General features: G+C 33.5%; 3 protein-coding genes across 13 annotated transcripts in view; 2 read left to right on the forward strand and 1 right to left on the reverse strand.

Annotated features, from left to right (window-relative positions):
- Window positions 1–7,686, forward strand: part of LOC124304837 (nephrin) — a 196,336-nt gene extending 188,650 nt beyond the window's left edge. For 3 of the 4 annotated variants that reach the window (XM_046763530.1, XM_046763528.1, XM_046763529.1), the window contains exon 18: window positions 1,598–7,686. In XM_046763530.1, the coding sequence (XP_046619486.1) occupies window positions 1,598–2,022 (425 nt within the window). In that variant the 3' untranslated portion in view covers window positions 2,023–7,686. The remainder of the gene's footprint in view (window positions 1–1,597) is intronic. The other variant, XM_046763531.1, reaches the window with a different exon arrangement.
- Window positions 7,687–9,047: 1,361 nt separating this feature from the next.
- LOC124304646 (maternal B9.15 protein-like) lies at window positions 9,048–15,595 on the reverse strand. Of its 4 annotated transcripts, none has more exons than XM_046763150.1 (3): window positions 15,455–15,595; window positions 13,073–13,785; window positions 9,048–12,652 (listed from the first exon to the last, which is right to left on the reverse strand). In XM_046763150.1, exons 2-3 carry the CDS (start codon window positions 13,517–13,519, stop codon window positions 12,293–12,295), a joined length of 807 nt encoding a protein of 268 aa, XP_046619106.1. In that variant the 5' UTR covers window positions 13,520–13,785; window positions 15,455–15,595; the 3' UTR covers window positions 9,048–12,292. The 4 variants fall into 4 exon arrangements, with proteins under 4 accessions (XP_046619106.1, XP_046619102.1, XP_046619103.1 ...); XM_046763146.1 differs by having other exon boundaries at window positions 13,037–13,785; XM_046763147.1 differs by having other exon boundaries at window positions 13,037–13,785; window positions 15,362–15,593.
- A 697-nt stretch (window positions 15,596–16,292) lies between these two features.
- Window positions 16,293–19,188, forward strand: LOC124305189 (cytoplasmic dynein 2 intermediate chain 2-like). Of its 5 annotated transcripts, none has more exons than XM_046764314.1 (9): window positions 16,317–16,538; window positions 16,777–16,861; window positions 17,018–17,233; window positions 17,446–17,680; window positions 17,899–17,968; window positions 18,092–18,303; window positions 18,393–18,535; window positions 18,691–18,890; window positions 19,060–19,188. In XM_046764314.1, the coding sequence occupies exons 1-9, from the start codon at window positions 16,480–16,482 to the stop codon at window positions 19,130–19,132; spliced, it is 1,293 nt and encodes a 430-aa protein (XP_046620270.1). In that variant the 5' UTR covers window positions 16,317–16,479; the 3' UTR covers window positions 19,133–19,188. The 5 variants fall into 5 exon arrangements, with proteins under 5 accessions (XP_046620271.1, XP_046620272.1, XP_046620270.1 ...); XM_046764312.1 differs by having other exon boundaries at window positions 16,320–16,538; window positions 17,767–17,968; XM_046764313.1 differs by having other exon boundaries at window positions 16,327–16,538; window positions 17,767–17,968; window positions 18,092–18,291.
- The last annotated feature ends 985 nt before the right edge of the window (window positions 19,189–20,173 follow it).

Consider the following 20,173-nt stretch of genomic DNA (forward strand, 5'->3'; position numbering starts at 1 on the left):
ATGAAAACATTTTCATCGGCAAAAGTGTAAAGTTATCAAACGAATTCTAACGTTATCAAACTTGCATTAATCATCTCTTTAAATTATTCACCTAGTATCTACTCACTACATCATCCCACACTCATCGTCAATTCATAGGAAATTTATTAATAACGGAAAATTTTCCGAAACATTTTTGTCCTTTCATTCACTATTTAACCTGTGCGATTGGGATATCCATGATCAATATTAAAATACGTTGGTAATAATCATATTTGGAAAAAGAATAATAGAGTATACAATATCCCTCTATGCATATACACATACAGATATTTGATTAAAAAAAAAACCTTTTCATATATCTATACATTTCGTGAGATGCGTGTTATAAATTTTCAGTGTATACAATCGATTGCAACGCATGCTTTATATATTCACATTTCGTTACATTACACTTATACATTTCACCTATGCGTGTATACATAAATATTAACACACATATGAAATATTATTTTTGCTGCATGATCAGTGACAACTTGAGTCGGCTTTTTTATTACAATATATTCTAGTCTGGCCAGTTCTTTGCGCCGTACCCCCTCCTGAATGCATTGTCGATTAATGTTTCAAAGATTTTTAAGCAATTTCATTACAACATACCGTACCTACACAAGCACATCAAGACACAACTTATACTTACTCACTTGTATCCAATTACATATTGGCTTAAACCAATCGAGCAGCTTGCTTTTTTAAATATACTTATATATAATTATACAATCGTTAAAGTCATGGCGTAGACATAGATGTAAACGAGATGGCTGCAGAGAGCTCTCATGCTTGTGAGGATTGTGCATGTTCTTTTAATTGTTTTAAGTTCACCTGCAATCAATGCTGACATTTAAGTCCAGTTATCGATTACCGATTAAATCCCGAGTGCAAATCGTCTTTTGCAACGAGAACTACCCGGATGGAAATATTCATGCAAAATAATTATCGAAAAGCTTTTCCTTGTTCATATGATTTTCTATGAAAATTAGATTTATTCTCTCACAAATTTTTGGGAGTTTTACATCAGTTTAAGAAAAATCCGTAAGTCAATAGCTAATTCTATCATTCTATCACAAAATTAATCCGCTTCTTCGAATTTAAAAAAAAATATATCTACAACTTCCAGAAGTGTAGCAAGTTTGACTGGAAACTTGTGAAAAATCCAACATCTTCCAAAATTTTTTAAATAAACTTTTCCATCAGGGATATTAACTGCACCAAAAAATTTAACGGTTATACAATCTCGTTGCGAGGGGAGTATTCAAATCTCAATTGGAAATTGAGACTTTTGTGACAATCTTTGATGTATTTTTTTTTTTACAGAGCAAATACCAGTAAACGTCGCTAGAACTGATCCAGATTTCAAAAATTATGGCTAAATACATAGCATAGAAATACAACTATAATAGCAATGGTGGATGATTTAAAACAATTAAATAATTTTGCCGTCATTATCATATACGTACAGCACAATAAATCTGTATTTTTATATTCTACCTATGAGGAATAGGTGAAAGGAAAAAGGAACAAGGAAAGGAGAAAAGTACGAATTATCTTTTGACATTTTCAGTCTCAAAATCGAGCTACATCGGGAATCCGAGTCCAGCCCCACCGGCCGACGCGAGCTTCTACAGTGTGGAGATGGACAATGGCCGGTATTTAGGGTATGAAGGGAATCCCAGCCCGGCCCCAGTTATCGGGGACCCGGGGCTGAGCGGCTATTATCCTACGATGGCGACAATGGGCCATCACGCACCCTCCCACATTGTGGCGGGAGGAACGCTGACCCGGAACAGAACCCTCCCTCGCCCAGTCCCCCCCCCAGACGTCACTGTTATGACTGCAGGCGCAAAGTCCCCAGTACCCCCTTCGGTACCCCCCCCGCCAGCTACGTTTGCACGTGCGGCCCCCGTCCCCGCACATTCCCACGGGCACCCACTGTCTACTTTCACCTCAACCCCAGTCTATTCGGACATTGACGGACATCTTGTCTGAGAATCAACCCCGATGGGAATCCTAGCAGTACCCTCGAGTCCCACCACGATACGCCAATTTCAATACCTGGATGATGAGGATGAGCAAGAAGACTCTGAAGAGAGTACCCGCCTCTAATCAAGCCTGCTGTTTTGATAGTGGCCAGTGATGTAACGTTGGGGTGAATTAGGAAGGAAACTTATAGATGGACGATATCTAGATTTCTTCATTGCACGGGCGATACTCAGGTTTCAGGTGAAAATAGATCTTAGTCGACGGTATTCAATAGTCTGCCAAAATCGGAAGTTGGACATTTTCTAAAACTTGCTGAATTAAAAACGTCTGTACCATCCACTTTATAGTACGCAGCAAGTCACGTGTTGCACTTTTATGCACATCCGCGATAAATCGCCCCTCCGAAGCCTCGAGAAAACAAGACAAAATATTTAACACATAGTAAGGAATTAATAAAATCGATTGCACGACGATTACCGCCGATTTTTTCGCACCCTCAAGTTCGTATTCTTCACAAATACATCGTATACAGAAAAATTTCAGAATATACTTTAAGAAAAAGAACTTGTCTGTTTCTCATTCGCAACAGTTTATTTCTGCATTTTGTCAGTCTTCTTGTAATACGGTTTATAAATTTTTTTCCTTTTCTCTCATTCATAAACTAGCATCCCTGCTCAGAATGTGTTGATCACTGTGCACGGTTAATTTGTGACAATTAACTTGATGTTAAGCGTGAATACGAACTTTCACCGTATGAAGTTTGATGTAATTTGGTTACTGCACGCTCGTGGTCATGAATACTAATTACAATGTATGCGAATAATCGACTGCATAAAAACTAAATGGCATAAAAGTGAGCTTCTTCGGGGTAGTGATATTTTAATGAAAAGACAATAGTACATAAGTTTAGTTATAATTGAATTATTATGAGTAATTAGTTTCTTTTCTTTCTTCTTTTCTTTTTGTAATCGACTCTGTGTTTATGTACATGTATGTATATATACATCTGAGTTAGGTGCTACACTTGAGATTAAAGTTTGAAAAAGAAGAAGAAGAAGCGAACAAAAACACAAATAAGTAAACAAACAAATAGAAATGAGCCAACTCTATAAGATATAAAATAATATTGATAGGAATAACAATAATGATAATGATGATGAATAATGACTATAATTAATATTCGTTTGTATCGATAGTTTTTTTCTTGCATTTACTTGAATGAATTATGAATTAATATCGATATACATATATAGGCGTTTCATTATATTGTACATATATTATTATTGATATATTATTGTTATTATTGTTATTATCATTGTAAATAATAAGTCTTAATGTTTCTCACGCTCCACGAATAATTCAAATGGATTACATGAGGGTCTCACTATACTTAGGATATACTATGCAATGACGTATAATATACATAGTATAAATATGCTACTTTAGTAAATACATACCTATAACTAAGGCTATATGTATATTTGAAAATTAATCGTGTTGTTAAATGAGAGGACGCGTTTATGTTTGTCAAAGCCTAATTAGTAGTTGATAATATATATTTTTGAAAGAATTTCATCATAAATTGATTAATTAATTGGCCTATTGTCAGCTAATACTATTGAAGCATGTGAAACGTACAGAAAGTTGAGCTCTCAATTGCACTATGTTTTACTTCACCATCGGTACAGCACAGCCAGATATAGCATGCATTTCAATCTATCGAAATTCACTTTTTCTTCGAAAAAAAGAAATGACCCTGAAAAAAAATCCGTGAATCAGAGATAGTTTGCACGTGAGTAGATACACTTTTGAAACAGATATGGTATTGTAACACATTCTATATTTACAGCCCATGGTCGTCATCCCACTATTAAAAATAAGAAATGTTCACATTTTTCATTCAGCTAAGCTACATTAAACAATATACACGTGGTCGAATATTTTTGTGAAAACGAGTACATCTACTACCTATAAACTGCGTTCAAACTCAGGCATTCAGTCATTTCTTAGCATGTGCATTATCACAATAGGTTTTATTTAATAACCTTATGTGTACATTAATAGACAACCCTGAATTATGAGAGAAATTCTCTCCCCTCTGGATGACAACACCATATCTGAGTATACTAATATGGGATCTATTTCAGAGAAAGCTTAAAAAAACTATTATAAACTTTTTTTTACGATTCAAAATAATGAAATCGATTCTTATGTGTCACAGCTGCTATAGGTATTATAATTGAAAGTTTGGATTTTATGGATAATGTTTAATTAGCGTACACCATTGTTGTTTCATTATCGTGTCGATTGATCGATTATACAGCTAGTATCTAACAGGCTTAAATACTTTATCGTTGACCGTCGTTGTATGAATATATATGAAAACCGCAGAGGTCAACTTAGACTGATGATTAAAAAATTCACGTATGCTCAATTAGAGGAAAAACCCGTTCACGCATAATTAAGAGTTCTATTTACATATATACATGTTTTATATTTGTATTTAAAAAAAAAGAACAAAAAAAATCAAAAAAATAACGAACTGGATAAACAACAAAATCATCTGTAATACTTGAATATAATATTACCTGAAATAATTGAACTATGTAATCTCCAAAGTATTTGCTCATCCAAGTGCTAAGTAAATTAGAACGGACCGATATTCGTCCAATATAGTACCTTGGAGATGGACATACAGCCGTCTGCGCTATATTTCATATTTTACTTAATAATAATAATACCAATAATAATAATAATAATAATAATAATAATAATAATAATAAATATTATTAATAACAGTAATAATAATACTGATGATGTTGATGAAAATAACAATAATGATAATAATAACTATCGTACTAATATTCGTAATAATAATGCTAATAGTACTAGTTCATAATGATATTAATAATCCATTATTCCGTTGATTATCATAAGATCATAGTCAATCCTAATTATACAATCACTACGGTACGATCATAAATTAATTACTTTTAATGTACATAATGTAAATATTATCTAGATAGATATTAAAATTCACGAGAAGGAAACACACACACGCACATAAATGCACACACGCAAAAGAAAAAGCACACATTGAAATATACCATGCTACCGCAGAATTAATAACATCAAGAGCTTTTGACATCGATCACATTTTAATTGCACTGCTTTTTTCTGTTGTTGCCGAAGGTACCAGAATTCAAGACTTGACTGTATACTTAAAACAGAGCTACGAGATTTTCCATGCTGATCGAATGAAATTAATTATTTTCACAGAACGCGCACGTACGTGGTTCAAAATTTCTTTTAAACGCATTCCGTCGTTAATACTGTTATATTATAGACAGTATAAATTTTGCATCCGGAACTGGGTTTAGAAAAATGGTAATTTCACAACGTATTTTCCACGCATGACATGATTGCAATACCTTTTCTGGAACTTGTTTTGCAGTTAAACACCCTTCGAAACGCGTTTAGCACTTTCAAACGTTCGTCCTTCAGAGACATGCGCTGAAGAGGATTTTTAGCGCACATATCGTATTCAAGTTCCCTTCAACCTTGTATCGAAAATTCCTTTAACATGTACACACGTTGCACATAAATCCGCAATTCGTAACTATTTGTTCAAACTCTTTGAAAACTTCTGAAAATCTGTGTCGAGAAAGTTTTTAAAACGTCCACCAGCTCATTACTTTTACCATTACAAAACTGACCTGAAAGCAAGTTAGATTACTTCTTTGACTGAGTGCAACTGAAAAATATTCAGTAGAAAAATATTATTAACTAGATTCTACTCTTCTTAAGAGTCGCAAAATAAATCGAATTAAAAACTATGGAAATGGAAACACGTTTTTTTGTAAATCGCGTTTGCTGTTGTGCTTACAGCTGCTTCTAACTTTGTGCAAAATAATAAAAAAACCATCACGTTACTTATGTCACTCTAAAAGACGAGAAATTGTGAATTGTGATGATTAATTATTGGATTACTTCTAAAAGTATTATTACTGTTGCCAATGAATGACGAATGCAAAATTTAGACAATGTTGTAAAGTTGTACACGCGAGCAGACATCGATGGTAATATATAAATAAATTAATAAGGAAATGAATATAATATGTTGAATGTGAAGTGTGGTCGATGCGGTACCTTATTCATATAAGAAAACATGTAAATACACACATAACATATTACGATGACATAAATAGTTGTGAAAACAAATTTTTGTTAAAAAAAAGCTCTTCGGTTATAAATACCTGCGCAATATAATTAAATATCTATTGCGATGTAGACATATATTAAATTAATGATTGTAAATAACATATAGTATTTTTACATTCTCATTCTAAATTATATTTCCAATTCTAAATGGTACATCATGTTCTCGCTTCCCCTGTCACCATTGCATCGTTCTACAAAAAAAAATGTACAATTAAATCTCACCAGTCTCTAATTAATTTTTCAATGAATATATAATTAGGTGTACTTACCGTTGTTACTATTGCGACTTTCCATTATTATAATCTGCATAGTACTTGAAGTGAAAAAATACAGTCGTGTATAAACGATATGAACTTCATATATAGGCGTCATAATTTAATTTCCCATTTATTTGATATCCGTACGGTGTCCGTAATACTGATTGGATCGTATAACTTTAATTTTGATTAGAGAGCGAGGAGGCTCACATCTAGTTGCGTCTTATCTCATCGAAATTGAATGATCGTTACAACTTACGATGTATGTTGATGTGTGAAAAAGTAGACAACGTATAGTATTTTTGTGCGAACGTATAACGTATTGCGCATATAAGGCGAGTGTCCCACTTGTTGACCCTGTCCTAATTATTAACCTTTTTTGATTGAATCTGTTTGATCCTTAGTTTTCAAATTACCAAAAAATAAATTCGTAATATCCAACTCTCTTGCAGTTGGTTTTAGTCATCGAGAAATTCACAATTTATACCGTCAATTTATAATTTTGGAAAATATAAGTTTCGATAATTGGGTCTAAACGTGTCAATAACTGGTACACCTACTTTATGTATAGAGTTAATTGTGTACTTATAAGGCCTTTTGTAAGCATTGATATGAAGAATTTTGTTTTTTAAGAAAAATCAGGAAATATTTATAATAGTTCTCGTTAAAATAATGATAGTAATAAAAATAAAATAATTATGTAATAATAATAGTAATAATAGTAATAGTAATAACAATAATAATAATAACAACAATAATAATAACAATAATAATAATAATAATAATATTGTAATGATAAGCAGGGCGACAGGGCGAAGCTCGGCATACTAGTCCTTAATTTAAAGCCAAAGTATGAGGAAGAAAACTTAAAAACGAGAAAAAACCACAAACAACAATGGAAAAACGGAAAAAAGGTCAAAGAATAATGAAAAATTACTTCAAGTTTAAGAATTTCAATATTAATAGAGTGTAAGACACTCGAAATGGTTTATCCAGATTCAATGACGATATTAAATGATTCAATAATTGTAGTAGATAAACAAACTAACCATTATACAGATATATAGGTAAATATTATTAAGATAAATACTCCTTGTATAAATTTTTTGTGTTTGAAAACAAAATATGTTCTCCATTGCGCAACATTTGCATTTTTTCTATAGGGTATACGTATATGTATATATGCAATTATACAGACATATACATATATATGTATATATACACACATATATATACATATATATATTACCTATATTTCGTCGACTAGCAATATAATTATACATATAATATTATAACGAACCCTCTGTAAATTGTTTTTCTATAATAATTATTAAAATTGATTATAACACGTGATTTTTAACTCCCGCGTTTTGTTAAAAGATCTACTCATGAATTTGTAATTTTTTTTTACAGTTTGTTATTAGGACCCGATCGCAATCTCGCCATAAATTTTTCTCAGACACGGTAGAATCTTTTCACAGACAAAAAGCTAGCTAGCAACAAATTACAATCAGATATCGCATAAAATCACTTCGATACGAAAGTGCTATACTGATGCCGAAAGTCACACGAAGAATTGAAAGCTTTGGACTTGAAAAACGAAAGCAATCTCAATGAATGGAAATACACATGTGAAAATTGAATGTACAAAAACTGGCACGTATAACACATATTTGGATGAGGACAGGTAGGTAGTCAGTCTTGATTACAACAAAAATGTGATTATTTTTTCAATTTGCAAAACTATTTATTTGATTTTTTTCCACTATTCGTTCTCGTCTCATTATTATTCAGTGATTCATTTAACATTGATATTAATGCAATATAATATAATATAACATAATATAATAATAGTAATGAATTTTCGTTACTCGTCATCAATGTAATTATGCATACTACATATTATATAATAATGCAATGTACAATTCCTCTATTGAATGATGTATTTCCAATTAGAAATAATCATAAATACCACAGATCTGGAGTTGATCTGCGGGTAATGCATTAATGACGATTAACACATTGAATACAGAACAAATTATAGGTATACAACTGGTGATTAAAATATTAATAACTAACATACAATCATAATATTTTCCACTTTCGTTTCTACTTGGGAAACAATAATCATAACAGTAGCGATAATAACAAGAGGTACACGCATGCTATAATCGGCAGTAATATAGTGCACAAATTCTTTTCATTTCCAATATATTATCTGTATAAATGTATACAACTGTTATCAGCTAACCTGGTGATTAAAATGATAAGGCTCATTGTTCAGTAATTTATTCGTATATTTCCGTTTTTCTTCGTACTTTTCGTCGTAATTTTTCGGCGTATAATATTAAATATGTAAGTTTGTACTTCACACCTTACATACTTATGTAATACAAATATTTCATTATTAATTTATGCATTTATTCAATTAATAGTCATCGTGTGCCCCTCTATCATTTATTAATATATATATATATATATATATATATGTATATATATATATATATATATATCAGTATTCGTAACATTATTAAAAAATTCTATTTGCACTACCTCGATTATTATTGTTATTATAACTGTACATAAAACAAAACGTAATCATTATAACGATGAATTTTACTATCCATTTTTTTTTCTTTCTAATACGTTATAAACGTATTGAAAAGACAAAAGCATTTCCAACGCCGGTAAAGCAGAAAATCTAAAAATATCATATACATGTATTAAAGAAAAAGAAAAAACAATTAGCGTCGTATCCATTACATTACCATAATAATCTTAATTCAATACGTATCAAACACTTTCAATATATTACTTTTAAATTACAGACGTATAACATTTTATTATTCCATCATTGAGCTCTCAGAATAATATCTTATTTAGAGACACTGCACGGGAAAATTATATAAAAGCAATTTATTTGTATTTCCGTTCTTACCTATAAAAGCTCATGGTCTTTGCTATAATGTATATATATTTATATATCTCCATTAAATAACAGTCACTTTTCTTGACTTGTTTATTTCTTCAATTTTATTATTAACGTCTTCTAGCGTGTATGAATTTTTTTAATTTTTTTATTTTTTTTTTCATATAAATATATATACCTCAAATATTTTACCACATGTTTTACGATTTTTAACAAAATTACCCGGTGTCATCCAATTTCCGCGACACATCAAAGTTTTTTATGTATTATGATTTTAATTGTTCTATTTTTTGTCCTTGAGGTGTATAATTTATTCAATTATGTACCTGGAATTATATAATTTTTCCGCAAAGGTATTTACAGATACGCTTCTCTCCTATCTTGATTTCAGTTCTTGACTGTTGTCCATTATAATAATAAATTAATGTAACTGGATAATAGAAAACTTCTGGTAGATAAACATACGATATATTTTAACTTTTTTCTTTTTCTCTTTTTTTTTTTTTTCTTTTTGTAAAAAATGCATACTTAAATTATTCTGTAACCCTTCGGGGATAGTTTACACACACGTTATACATAATCATTGTATATGGTATGCAAACATTTCTTATTTTCTGCCAAATAACGATGACTTTTTTCGGTTAGTAAAAAATAGACATATATTTATAACTTTATTTCATGCTCGATTGCAATGCTTCTTTGGCAAGATTATATCTATACAAGTAACATAATAATATAATTACAATTTACGGACATGATTTTTGTGCCATATCCAAAACACGACTACGATGATGAACAGAAAACAAAACATATTGCTTACTTTGCTTTAAAAATGCAACCTCATGAATGAGGAGTTATCTTTTTTTCACATTCGTTCAATTATTTTCACTTTCTCTTTTGTAATAACATATCTGTCCGAAAACAGACTACAGATTTACGTGTATATAATATTATGTAAATACACGTTGAGATATATATATATATATATACACACACACACAAAATAGTAACACAGTTTAGAACGTTGCGAGCTGTTATCCACCAAATAATGTAAAAATAAATATTTTTTTGTTATTTAAAGTTAATTATCATCATCATTGTCATCGACGTCTTCGTCATTATTATTATGAATATTATTATTGTGTGTATTATTATTATTATTATTATTATCATCAACATCATCATTACCATTATCATTGTGGTATTAACGTGTACTTTCATGCAGCTGCCTTTTCACTCAAGTGCATTATTGAGACAAAAAAGATTACTCGCAACGTTTCACACGTAGGACTATTCACAACAAATAACACTTCGAACAAAGATGTGTGTATAAAAAATTATAAATATTTATAACTAATCGTGATATTGGTAACAATCATTAATGATCAATTGCACGTTTAAGTATTATGCAAAGTATTCAGGTAAGGATGTGTAATAGAAAGGAAGAAAAGAAAAATTAAGGAATTCTCGGTAGGTACAGGGCAACAGAATAAATTCAATTAAATTATCTATCTACGACAAAAGTATACTGGTCGATCTATAATTGCATCACGCGATTGTATTCTTAGGAAGTAAAAAATAAAAAATGCAGACACATCGTTTAATGTAGAAAAAATAATAATAATACTAAATTGATCTAAAGATACAATATATGAAAAATCGACGAATCTTCTCTATTATAACGATATATTATCAGACTCTATTATCCAGTTCTAGTATGTTACAGTTAAATTGAAATACGCATGTGGTATTTTATCCGTGATACTTTTACAATTTTACGAATCTTGTAGCCCGATACTATCCTACTTTGACTACCGCTAATCCCTAATTTCGACATATTATGATGTCGTATAATCATCAAAGAAACATTGCACTTCAGCTCAAGTTATTATCATTAGTAATAATAACACATCTAATAAGTATTATATTCAATTTCGTCTAATATTCATTCGCAATATAACATTCGTGAAGAATAGATTCAGCAAACCAAAATAACATTTGTTAATTATTTAAAATTTGGGAAATGTACAAAGTGGCTCGAAATTCAATTACAACATTATTGATTTGTATCTTCGTCATCTATTTTAAATTTTTTGCCAGAACGGCACTGTACAAAACCTTATGTAAAAAATAGGGCATTCTATGCAATAATATTATGAACATAATTAATGTTCAGTGTAAATAGCTTGATGAGTTTAATTTGGTCAAGCAAATCTAATCTTTATGAATAGAATATTACAATGCAACATATAATACACATATAATATAGCTCATTATTGAAAATCGTTAACCTTAATCGAAGTTCGAGTGGGTTTCGTTTATACAGGGTAAATATTGATAGCGCGTTTGGTCATTTTCTAGAGGGATATACAGGAGAAATCCGTTGCAAACTTTTTGTATTCATTTTCCCATTTTGATAATAAGGACATGTTAACATAGGAAACATAATCCTGCGTCACATAAGAAGTAAGAAAATTCACTTTACCAATTGCTGTATTGTTATTGTTTCAAAATATATATTAATTAATGCAATATATATTAATTTTTCAATTTTGCAAGCATTGGAAAATTATTGTTTGTTTTATGCTGTGAAAATTGTAAGGTACTGTAACCAATCATAAAAATATCATACAATATCAGATTGAGCAAACAACTAAAGAAAAATGGAGATAAGTATCAAGTTTTAAACTAAAACTAATTCATTCATGCTTGTCAATCATCATCAATTATATGTATAGTATGCAATGATAGGAGCTGGAAATAAAATTTTTTAGTTTTAATTAATCGGCAACATAATGGTGTGAAAAAAAAATATTCTCAAAGTATGCAGCGGACTCAACTGTCCTGGGTATTGTATGATCGTTGGAATTTAGACTTTAAGAGCAGCTTTGGGAGACCAGTGATGGAATCTGGCAGGACCGGCAGGATATGAGGAAGGATGCGCCCATTTGTTGCCCCTGTGACCCATGAAGGGAGGGGGAGATGGGCCCCCCATAAATGGGGGTGGAGGCATCACATTGTACCATGGCTGATTCATTGGGTGCGGACCATAACCCATGCTGAAGGAGTGGTTGAACCATGAACGATTTCTATTGACGTGTGGCCTTGGGCTATGCAAATTACGTCTCCTACCTGCACTACTGCTAGAATGTTGCTGATTTTGATTCACGGCGCTCAGAGGCTTTGACTTGCTATGGTGTTCGCTGACACTGGGACCCGCATGAGACTTCTGAAAACAAATGGATACTTAGAGTTTGGTAACATATCTGTAGGCCATAAAATCTTACACAAAAGGAATTCAGCAGTAAAATTGGGGTAATTTCAATGATTCGAATAGTACAGAAAGTTGCATAGACTAGCGGTTTTGTGAGAGGCAAATTTCCAATAAACACACTTTTTGTTTTTCTTTGTATCCGAAAGGGATGAAGAGCGCCTGACGACTCTTATTCGAAGGGTTCAGTGCCAGAGTAGCCTAACCCATATTGTCGATGGGGCTCATTTTAAATGGCCTAGGATAGTAAAGTGAGCCTTATCGACAATGTGGGTTAGGCTACTGTGGCACTGAACTCTTCATTCATACAATTCAAATAAGTAGAGTCCCCTTAAAAACTACCGTTAGCAATTTCTGTCCAGATATGCGAATGATGACCTGTGTTTTTGTAGACTCTTCGATGTGCCTGGGTTCCTTTGTCACGTTATGGCCGCCAAGCTGGAGCATAGGCACGGCATTTTCCTTGTCGTCGAAAGAGGCGAGGGTACAATAGGAACCTTTGCTTTCCCCAAAGCGACAGCATACTTCATTTGGATCAACCCAAAGTGTTAGTTCGACAGGCAGGGACAAATCCTCATACCTAACACCTGCAGCTCGAGCTGCACTCTCAAGGGTTTTATCCCTCCGACTATGGCCATTAACCCGGATGCAACGATAGCCCTGACCCTTGAACGGCTTGTCAGGAAACCAATGGTTCTTGAATCGTTCCATCAGAAGCTCGACTAGACGTCTTTGAAAGCATTTCAACTGGTCAGGACTAAATTTTTCGCTTTTGTCTATCAGCTTTACTAAGAATAAAACTGCCGCTGTGATCTCGTTGTGCATGTCGTGTGTTGTTTACGTATCTAATCAGGCTGGGACTGGTAAACAAGGAACTCTTAGAGTGTCCAACAAGAGTACCTCCGAAAATATGTGTATTATTGCTCGAAAAAGACAATGTGGTGCACATAGAGCTCTCCTCCTCCTTCTCAGCCGATTATGATTTTAGTTTCTTGGTGTTCGTTGTGCAAAAATAATCGATCGTTGTAATGATGTCTCGCAGAATCAATTCGCTATTTTTTGATCACGGACGTGCTTCGGTTGAAAAAAACCTGAAACATTGGTATTATCATTTTCTATGCGGACTTCAATTTCAGAGCTGCATAAAAAAACTAATGCTGGAATATGAGTTTTTGCTATGAGTATAGTTACTAATTATTCATGAAATCAAAATTGAAAAAAAAAAAAAAGAAAACCATAAGATGTTGTGCAGTCATTGAACCCAAGATTATTTTGATATGGATTGTTTTCATCTAGCATTTTAAGATATCTTTAAAATAATTGAAAATAACGAATGCTTGAAAGATGGAGTCGTCCCATATGGAAATTGTAGGAAAAGAACTTGGAAAATTCATCGTTTTCAACATCTCCACATAGAACCAGATAACATGATAATGAACAAACCAACAATTGAGTGTTGTAATCACATCAGTAATGCGTTATCTGTAATTACCAGTACTACATGAACACTTCATATAATCATCAGTCGTTTGTTTGTTTGAATGTTTAAATTGCAATACTGTTGGAAACAAAAGCAACAGAAGAAAACTTGACGATGATATTTGACAAATTGCCTTAAATAGAAGTGCCCGCTTAACTCGTATGTCAAATGAGAACACTAGCATCTGGCCTACCTCCTAGGACAAAGCATTAAAATATCACTAGAAAGTAGTCAATGCTAAATATGTGTTTAAATATGGATACGCCATTGCTTGAACCACGGCTACAGCATTGTCCTGATGCAATGGGCGGAATCGATCAATCATGTAACATACTCCAAATTAATCTATGCCTGAACAAAGAAGCAAACTTGCTGTAGCTTTCAAATCTTCATTCATACGGATTTTACTTGCCAATTTAGTAGAATAGATAGCATATATGAACAAAAAGCAGTTGAAAATTCGAGGGAAAATCAATAAGCCATGTTACTCAGGTTCTTTAAGAATTCCTGACTAGTCGTAGAGACTTTTCGATCAGAATTTTTGATTCAATACTATTGTCGAGTAGGTCATTTTTCTGTGAAATGTTGCAAGAACTACTGTTGAGCATAAGGCGAATGCGAAGTTAGAATGGCACTTGAACAATGGTTTAGAAACATATTTAATATTTAGTAAAGTAAGATTTGTTGATTTATCGTGAAGCAGAATGATAGTTAGGGAATATAATTGACTAAATTATCATCTGTGTATATAAGATGTACATAACAGTAACGGTAAAGTCGTAACGCACAACAATATGCTGTTGTTTACTCCAACTTTTTTTTTGCCCTTTTTTTCTATGTCAATGAATGGTAATTAGGTTATGGTAGGCATATTGGCATAGGTTAGGTAATTCGCACGTAGGCAGCTCGCGGTATTTGCATAACATACGCGAAATAGAATGACCCGAGATAACGGCTGTTTTTAATATTGCATCAAATTTCGTCAAGATGATTATAAATTTGTAAAATTAATCAGACGGTGGAATTTGTGCCAGCTCATTCTTGTACATACATATGACTACGTAGAAAGCTGCAGGGTAGGCGCGTATGTAGAAATATATGTGTGCCAGGATGTGCCTTGCTCGATTCTTTAATGCGAGCTCGACGTTAAATGGATGGAATGGATTAAGTACACACTGCGTATTTACCGAGATTCCCTTCTATATTGTTCGAATTTTCGACCCTTGTTTAACCCAGCAGCGCGATTACAAGCTAAATGAGGTTCTAGTAATACAGCTTACGGTTAACTGACGGAGACCCTCTGGTTTTCGATGAAATTAGTACCTCTCTACTGGCTTTAAATAAACGCACTGGCTCGACCTAACACGTGTTACGTCGACCCTACTCCACTGAATATAGAATGCTCATCAAGACCTCCTACTAATACTTAAAAAATGAAATAACATCAATGTGCGCCGAAGACAAGTTGAGGGCATGCTCACTAGACGGCGGTACTTCCGTGCCAATTGGCTACGTCCGATTCGGGTTGGCGAGCATTTGAAAAAAAAAAACATTTCCACAGATTTCAAATCACGCTTTTATTCACCATGCCAGATTTTTCTATTCTCTTCATTTTTTTTACAAATGTATTGACCACGCTGTGTATCTGTTCGCGGTAATGAGTTTTATACCAAACTTGCAGTTAGCGAAACGAGCGTTGCAGTTGTCATTGCAATCAATGTTGTTAGTACGTAAATTAAAGTAGAACAAATTGACCGGCGTGAAACTTAAAACTTTTCGAATTAAAAGATAACTAGCTATACTGAAATAACCCAGAAATAATTGACTTCTCTTTGCGATGAACATTTCCAATCAAAAATTTTAAATACTCGGGACTTATCAGTTCCAATCAATTCATAGAAACTCAGAATCAAATTAATTTGGATATTAAATTGCAATTGGTATAGCGTACTAATAAACACGAATGAACGTATTGAAATCGTCTGAACATCGGTAAATATATTGGCGATGTTTCCCGTGAAATTCATTACTGATTCCATTATAAATCCGGACAAACCAACGTTGGCACAAATGAACCATCTGTACTATTAATTGATGCTTTCTGAATCTGCATTGAATCCAATAATTTGCCTGCAATCAGGCGTTTTCTCTATTCAGGCACTGTCAAACTTGCTAATTTGTATACATACATGATTTTAACTAATTTGACAACTAGGTGTTTGACGCTGCTGCTGCGCATACATACTACAGAATTAAAATTGGCCCTGTAACCGGAACTATCAGATTCATTAAAAACGAAAACACCATGTTTAGTGACGAGTCTTTTCCACCAGTTGGATTTTCCTCGCAAGCATCACTTGATAAGTAAGTTTTATGACGATTGTATTTGAGGTTAGGTACACGAATGTTGCATCGCCACCAACGATATTCCCTTGTAGTTAATAAAAAGTGTAAACCATCTTCCATGGTATGGTATACTGTATTTTACCAAAACCTGACTCATATCTGCAGTTAACGATCATTGGAAATTGTGAATGACCATAGTCTTCTGTGCGACGATCAACTAATCAAAATCACTAACTGGGAAATTTTACTATCCCAGATCACAAAGTACCGCCAGTGTTCAGACAGAGGAAATTCATTGCCAGGAGAGTAAGAATCAGGTTTTCGAGTCAAAGGATGTGGAGGTAAATACAACTTCATACAACCTTGTGAAGTAGCTTAGGTAATTAGTGAATAATTTATTGCACAAGGATTTATTTTGATTATTCATTAATTTTCACTTTTACGTGTATTCCATATGTACCTATCAAATGGAATTATTTTCTTGAAATAATCAACAGATCCAAACTGTTTGCCAAGACAAGACATCACCACAGGTCGATTACCAGAAACTGGCAGCATTTCTGAAACGTGTTACACCTTCGGTATTGGATGAACTCGACGAGATTTATGGCAGCACTGCTTTTGATGGGTATGATGTTGCCAGTAGTGGAGAACCGTCTACCAGCGTTAAGCTACTTACAAAGTTTCATACCCTCAATGAAGCGGATGCCGAGGTACAGTGACGTCTTATTTGTGTATTACAGGAATTCATTTTTCAGCAACTACACAGCTTATTGTAATTATTCAATTATTCTACATCACTTATGTCAGTCAGTAATTTTGCATGTACACTGATCAAGTCAATAATTCAGAAAGTAGAATCAATTAATAATATGAATGTCTTGCAGCTTTTGAAAAACCTTGGTACCTTTTATTTTGTTTTTAGGCCAAAATAAGCTGTGTTACTTGGAGTGCCGGTGGTGGATCTTTAGCTTTGTCATACAGTACAGTATGTCACGACACGTGGTGTAACCATACATCAAGTATCAGAATTTTCAATTTTACGAAGGAAGATCAGTTTCCATCAACACCAAACAGAAGCTTGGAAGTAAACTCATGTGTCACTGCATTATCCTATCACCCTGTGGAACCCTCCATTCTAGCAGCAGGTTTATTTAATGGTAAATGTCGTTGAGTTCTGCAAAGAAATACTCATTGATAAGTAGTATTGACTAATCAATTGTATGGAGAAAATGTGATCGCACAGGAGATGTCCTAGTCTGGAATTTGAGAGATGATAAGTCTTCAGCCCTGCTCCAATTATCTGCTCATGTAGACACCTTGTCTATGATTCAATGGCGTCCTACACTAGTCAACGGTGTATTTCCTCTGGTTACAGCTGGTAGAGATGGATATTTACTCGTCCACAAACTGACTGCCAATTTTACCAATGTTGATTTATACAAAAGGTGGACAAACTCATATTCGAAGCTGTATAATATTTAGAGATTTTAGTATAGAAATTTTTATCAAGTTGTATTCAAAGTTGCATTTATGGTAAGTTTATGAAACTTTCGTCGTCTCTTTTCCAGGTTTAAAATTAGTAAAGAACATAATCCTTCAGAAAAGACAAGGCCACGAAGCGCGAGTGGTAAAAAAGAAAGAGCAGTAGAACCTGGATTATGTATAACAGCTTTCAATTTCTCTACAATTGATCAAACTACCTTTGTTCTTGGAACTTTATGTGGGGGCTTGTACAGGTGTAATATTGATCAGGGTACTCCAGTAGAAGGTATAGTGTATAGTAGGTTCTCTAATTATTCACATTAAGACTCCATGACTTTATAAGATAATCTTGGAAAATAGAGTGACTGATTAATTATTTTTATACAGGCAGCAGAGATACCACGGACCCAGTAGTGGATGAGTTTGAAAGACACCAAGGTAGCATCACATCCATAATTTTATCAAAAACTTGCGATACTTTTGTGACAAGTGGCACCGACAAGGAAATACGTATTTATCGATTATCACAGGTGCATATTAAAAACATTAACTTTTGTTTCTGTAAAATATAATTTCGGGAACAACGTTGACGAGTCATGTCATAATGTAAGATTTGAAACTATTCGTTAAAGAATGATGTCTAGATCATAGATCTACATTTGATTAGCTTTCACTATTCTTCCAGTTTAATTCCCTGCATGTAATAGGGGTAGAAGATACCGTGACAGGTCTATCATGGGTGATGGGGAACTCGAACATTTTTACAGCGTATGGGGCTGGTCAAATAATAACGTTTTACAACTTAGAAAATGAAAAAAACCTGCCCAAAATGTTGTTGAAAACGAACGGCAGAGAGACGAATTGTCTGCAATTCAACACCAAAAGGTATGACGATCCTCACACTTTTGTAGATGCAACTCTCTGAGTATTCGGTACATCATAAATATTTTGACTGAAAGATGGACTTGGTACATGATTACGCAAAAAAAATATGAGAAGTTTTTTATCAACGAAGCTCGACGGTTTTGTGTAATTGTGGAGTTTTCTATTGCAGAGAATTAGTAGCTATAGGCGTCAGTGACGGAGATCTGGAAATATGGAAAATACCACAAAACATGGTGTACTAAGACTGTAACATAGATGTTTATTCAGCCAATAAAACTTAAATGCTATTTGCACATTACTCACTCATTGATTGCATGCATCTATATTCATGTATGATATACATTCAAATGATGATTATACGAAACCGATTCATTCGGTCCGACCGCGAATCCGTTTGTCGAAACCTTTTCCGACCCATTGCACCGTCAAGAATGTAGACAAACCAACCAATACAACGCAGGATAGACCACTAAGAGTAGACTGTAAGATATCCTCGCTGTCTTTACTTTTTCGGCTTGCCTTCTCAGGCATACGATTCTAGGCTAAATTCGCGCGATTTCTCGCTCAAAATGACGCCGAAATAGTGGCCCGATTATTTTTTAAAGCATTTTCCAACATCAATAATTCTGAGTGGAAGATATCAGAACGTACTGGCCGTACTATTTCCGAGACTTTTGGTACAACGGAACCTTTTTCTCGGAATGAATTTGGAGGACCCTTATTAAACAGATTGGACCATCAGGAATGCGAAAGAGTCGTCTAAAACTACAGGAGGACGAACAGCTGAGAATGAAACAGAAAAATAGAAGGAACTCAGAAAACGCAGCGAAAAGAGCGTGGGACCAACAGGAGAGAACCTAGGGAGGAAACTGCACCTGCTGAAAAATGCCGAAAATACGGGTTCTCTTTTTTTTCTCGTTCTCGTCTCAGGATCAATTCACAATAATTCAACCCTTTACACACTAATCGGACCCCTAAGAGTACAAAAAGGGTATTTGGTGCGTGGTAAAACTAACAGCGAAGGAAATGCGATGAAAATACAGTGGAATTTATTTATCCTTTATTTTATTCCATTTAACATAAAGTATTAACAATACAATATCATATACGTAGTATCCTGCGGAGGTGCTTTCCATTGGGACTTGAGCCGCGACTTAAATACCACTGACTAACTACAGTAATAATACCTCACGCAACATTGTTCATATTCTACTCAACGTAGTGTTGATTGCGCTTGTGTTTTCTATGTATGACACAGACAATTATTGTATACAATTCGTTCA

Source organism: Neodiprion virginianus, chromosome 5 (assembly GCF_021901495.1).
Source record: "Neodiprion virginianus isolate iyNeoVirg1 chromosome 5, iyNeoVirg1.1, whole genome shotgun sequence".
Classification (NCBI taxonomy): domain Eukaryota; kingdom Metazoa; phylum Arthropoda; class Insecta; order Hymenoptera; family Diprionidae; genus Neodiprion; species Neodiprion virginianus.

Bases quoted from the DNA above. Each gene is read 5' to 3' on its own strand.
- LOC124304646 (XM_046763146.1), bottom strand. From the start codon at position 13,519: ATGCACAACGAGATCACAGCGGCAGTTTTATTCTTAGTAAAGCTGATA. The intron at 12,653-13,036 runs GTAGTTTTTAAG...ATTTGTTTTCAG, and splicing joins CTGGACAGAAATTGCTAACG to AAGTCTCATGCGGGTCCCAG.
- LOC124305189 (XM_046764312.1), top strand. From the start codon at position 16,480: ATGTTTAGTGACGAGTCTTTTCCACCAGTTGGATTTTCCTCGCAAGCA. The intron at 16,862-17,017 runs GTAAATACAACT...AATAATCAACAG, and splicing joins TCGAGTCAAAGGATGTGGAG to ATCCAAACTGTTTGCCAAGA. The intron at 18,536-18,690 runs GTGCATATTAAA...CTATTCTTCCAG, and splicing joins GTATTTATCGATTATCACAG to TTTAATTCCCTGCATGTAAT.